The 2,357-nt window shown below is 44.4% G+C and overlaps 1 protein-coding gene across 1 annotated transcript in view; it reads right to left on the reverse strand.

Moving 5' to 3' along the window:
* Window positions 1–741: 741 nt before the first annotated feature.
* Window positions 742–2,357, reverse strand: part of ncbp3 (nuclear cap binding subunit 3) — a gene marked incomplete at its 3' end in the record, with an annotated part of 72,713 nt that continues 71,097 nt past the window's right edge. Inside the window, exon 12 of the mRNA XM_084339463.1 lies at window positions 742–842. Coding sequence (XP_084195589.1) covers window positions 742–842 — 101 coding nt within the window. The remainder of the gene's footprint in view (window positions 843–2,357) is intronic.

Raw genomic sequence — 2,357 nt, forward strand, 5'->3', positions numbered from 1 at the left:
GGGGGTGAGCATGTCGGGCAGGGCGCTCCAGGAGTCAGTCAAGGGGCTGTAGGCCTCCGCGCTACGCAGGACTCCACTACACAGGGCGTATCCACGGTGGTCCAACCCTCCCACCTGACGACAGGACACATGAGAGGAATGTTTTAGTGTGTGGTTAAGGCAGGCAGACACTGTATTAACCACTTAGGGAAATGAGGGCATCACAGAAGCATTGAAAGTCAAATGATACATATCTATAAAAATATTGAGTATAAAGCATTTGTCTCCGTGTGCACCTACTGCATAGACTTGTCCTCCATATGCAGCGACTCCCACTCCGTCACGCCTGCTGCTCATGGGGGCGATCAGAGTCCACTGGTTGGTGTCTGGGCTGTAGCACTCAGCTGTGAGCAGACACCCCGTCCAGTTAAAGCCACCACAGATGTAAACCTGTAATAAGAAAGAATATTCTAATTTAGTTTATATATTCCATTTGATTTCATTCTACTTTAATTGTCTGTTAATGTTGATGCACCAAAGGACCCAGACACATCTTTTGTATGTGCAAGCTTACTTGGCAATAAAGACATTTATGATTTCTGATCTAACGTTCCTTGTGTTCATCTACCACCCTGTGTCCCTCAGTTCCACCCACCTTGCCCTGGAGGGCTGCTGCCCCGGCGGCCTCCCTGTGCTCCAGCATGGGTGAGATCACTGTCCACTGGTCGGTTTCAGGCTCATAGCGCTCGGCGGTGTTCAGTTTCACGTGTCCGTCTCGCCCTCCCATGGCGTAGATACAGCCGTCCAACATGACCACACTGAGGTGCCAGCGGCATGAGTGCATGGGAGCTGCCTGCAGCCAGCTGCGAGTGACGGGGTTGAACCTGCGCACACTGTTGAGAGTCTTTCTGCCGTCACCCAGCCACCGACGCAGTAGACCAGACTGTGGAGATAAGCGGTGCCGTGCCACCACCGGGGACTCTCCCCCTCAACGCTCACATCCATCCATCCACCGGCTCGGATATTGTAAGCCTCCATGGTCATGCTGCCGCCACCCCGGCCTCTGATGGCCAATAGGACCTCCTGGGGCAGGCGTGGGCGGGTCAGGGGGTTTGGGAGCCTGTCGGAGCCAGGGGGGTTCAGGACGCTGAGGATGAGGGCCCTGCAGTCGTGGCTGTCCCTCACCACAGGGTTGTTCTGGACGTTGTTCCTGAAGTAGTCAGGCCTCATCAAGCCCATGCGAACCTGGGAAGAGACAAGCAGACAGCGGGTACAACTTAGACATCGGTTGTAGATGGTTTCTGTTGCTAGGGAACAGTTTGGACCCAAATGTTTGAGAACCACTGTACTAGGGAACCTAGTGTTGTTTTAAGGGGAGACCACCCACCTAAAATACCTTTTTCCTGATTTTGGGGCAATTTTGAGATTTTTGTATAATGTTGCCCCTTTACATGTCTTCTTTCAAACTAGTGAAAAAAAAAAAAAAAAAAAAGTGGCTTATTTTGCTTCATTTTGCATGATTGCATCCATAAATGTGCACATATTGAATGGGGAAGTACCTCATTTGCATATATAAACATAACATTCAGAAAACTTGCAATATATTTTTTCTTAGTTTATATGTACATAACAAACTGGGAAAGTTTCATAGTGATATCTATTCAAATATATTTTTGCCTATTAGGGGGTACAGTAATCGGTTGTGTTGTGTGTTACTAAACTGTTACTACTACTACTACATCATTATTATTATGTTATTATGTTATTCAGTTATCAGGCATGTGTTTAGGTTGTCTATTACTAATGGTTTGATTGGGTGTTGTGTTTGTAAATAGTGGTTTCAAATAAAAATGTATGGCATTTTACAATACAGAACTTTGAAGGCGTTTTCCCAAAGGGTAGACATGTACCATTTCCCTAGCATCTACACACACCAAACTTTCCACCTTTATTCATATCTATATCCTGCTTCTTTGTGCCAAATGGTTTGTTGATATGTCATACATAGCCTGATTTACAGACAATACAAACCTTTAAATGCGTTTTTCTCAAAACGAGATTTTATGAGTTTGTATTACACATAAAACAAAAGATCTCAATTTCTCTAGTACCTCCACACACCAAACTGGCCATGTTTCCTCCTATCCATATACCACAACTTTCTGCTAGAGGATTTTTTGATATATCACTCATCCCGATTTTTAGAACATTTTATACAAAAAATTGATAATTTTTTTAAATTTTCCTGTGTAGTAATATATGTTCACTGTAGAAGTATAGCGTCTTAGCACAGTAGAAGTATAGTATCTTTTTACAGTAGAAGTACAGTATAGTATCTGTTTACAGTAGAAGTACAGTATAGTATCTGTTTACAGTAG

This window comes from Notolepis coatsorum, assembly GCF_963971535.1.
Source record: "Notolepis coatsorum genome assembly, contig: SCAFFOLD_150, whole genome shotgun sequence".
Taxonomy (NCBI): Eukaryota; Metazoa; Chordata; class Actinopteri; order Aulopiformes; family Paralepididae; genus Notolepis; species Notolepis coatsorum.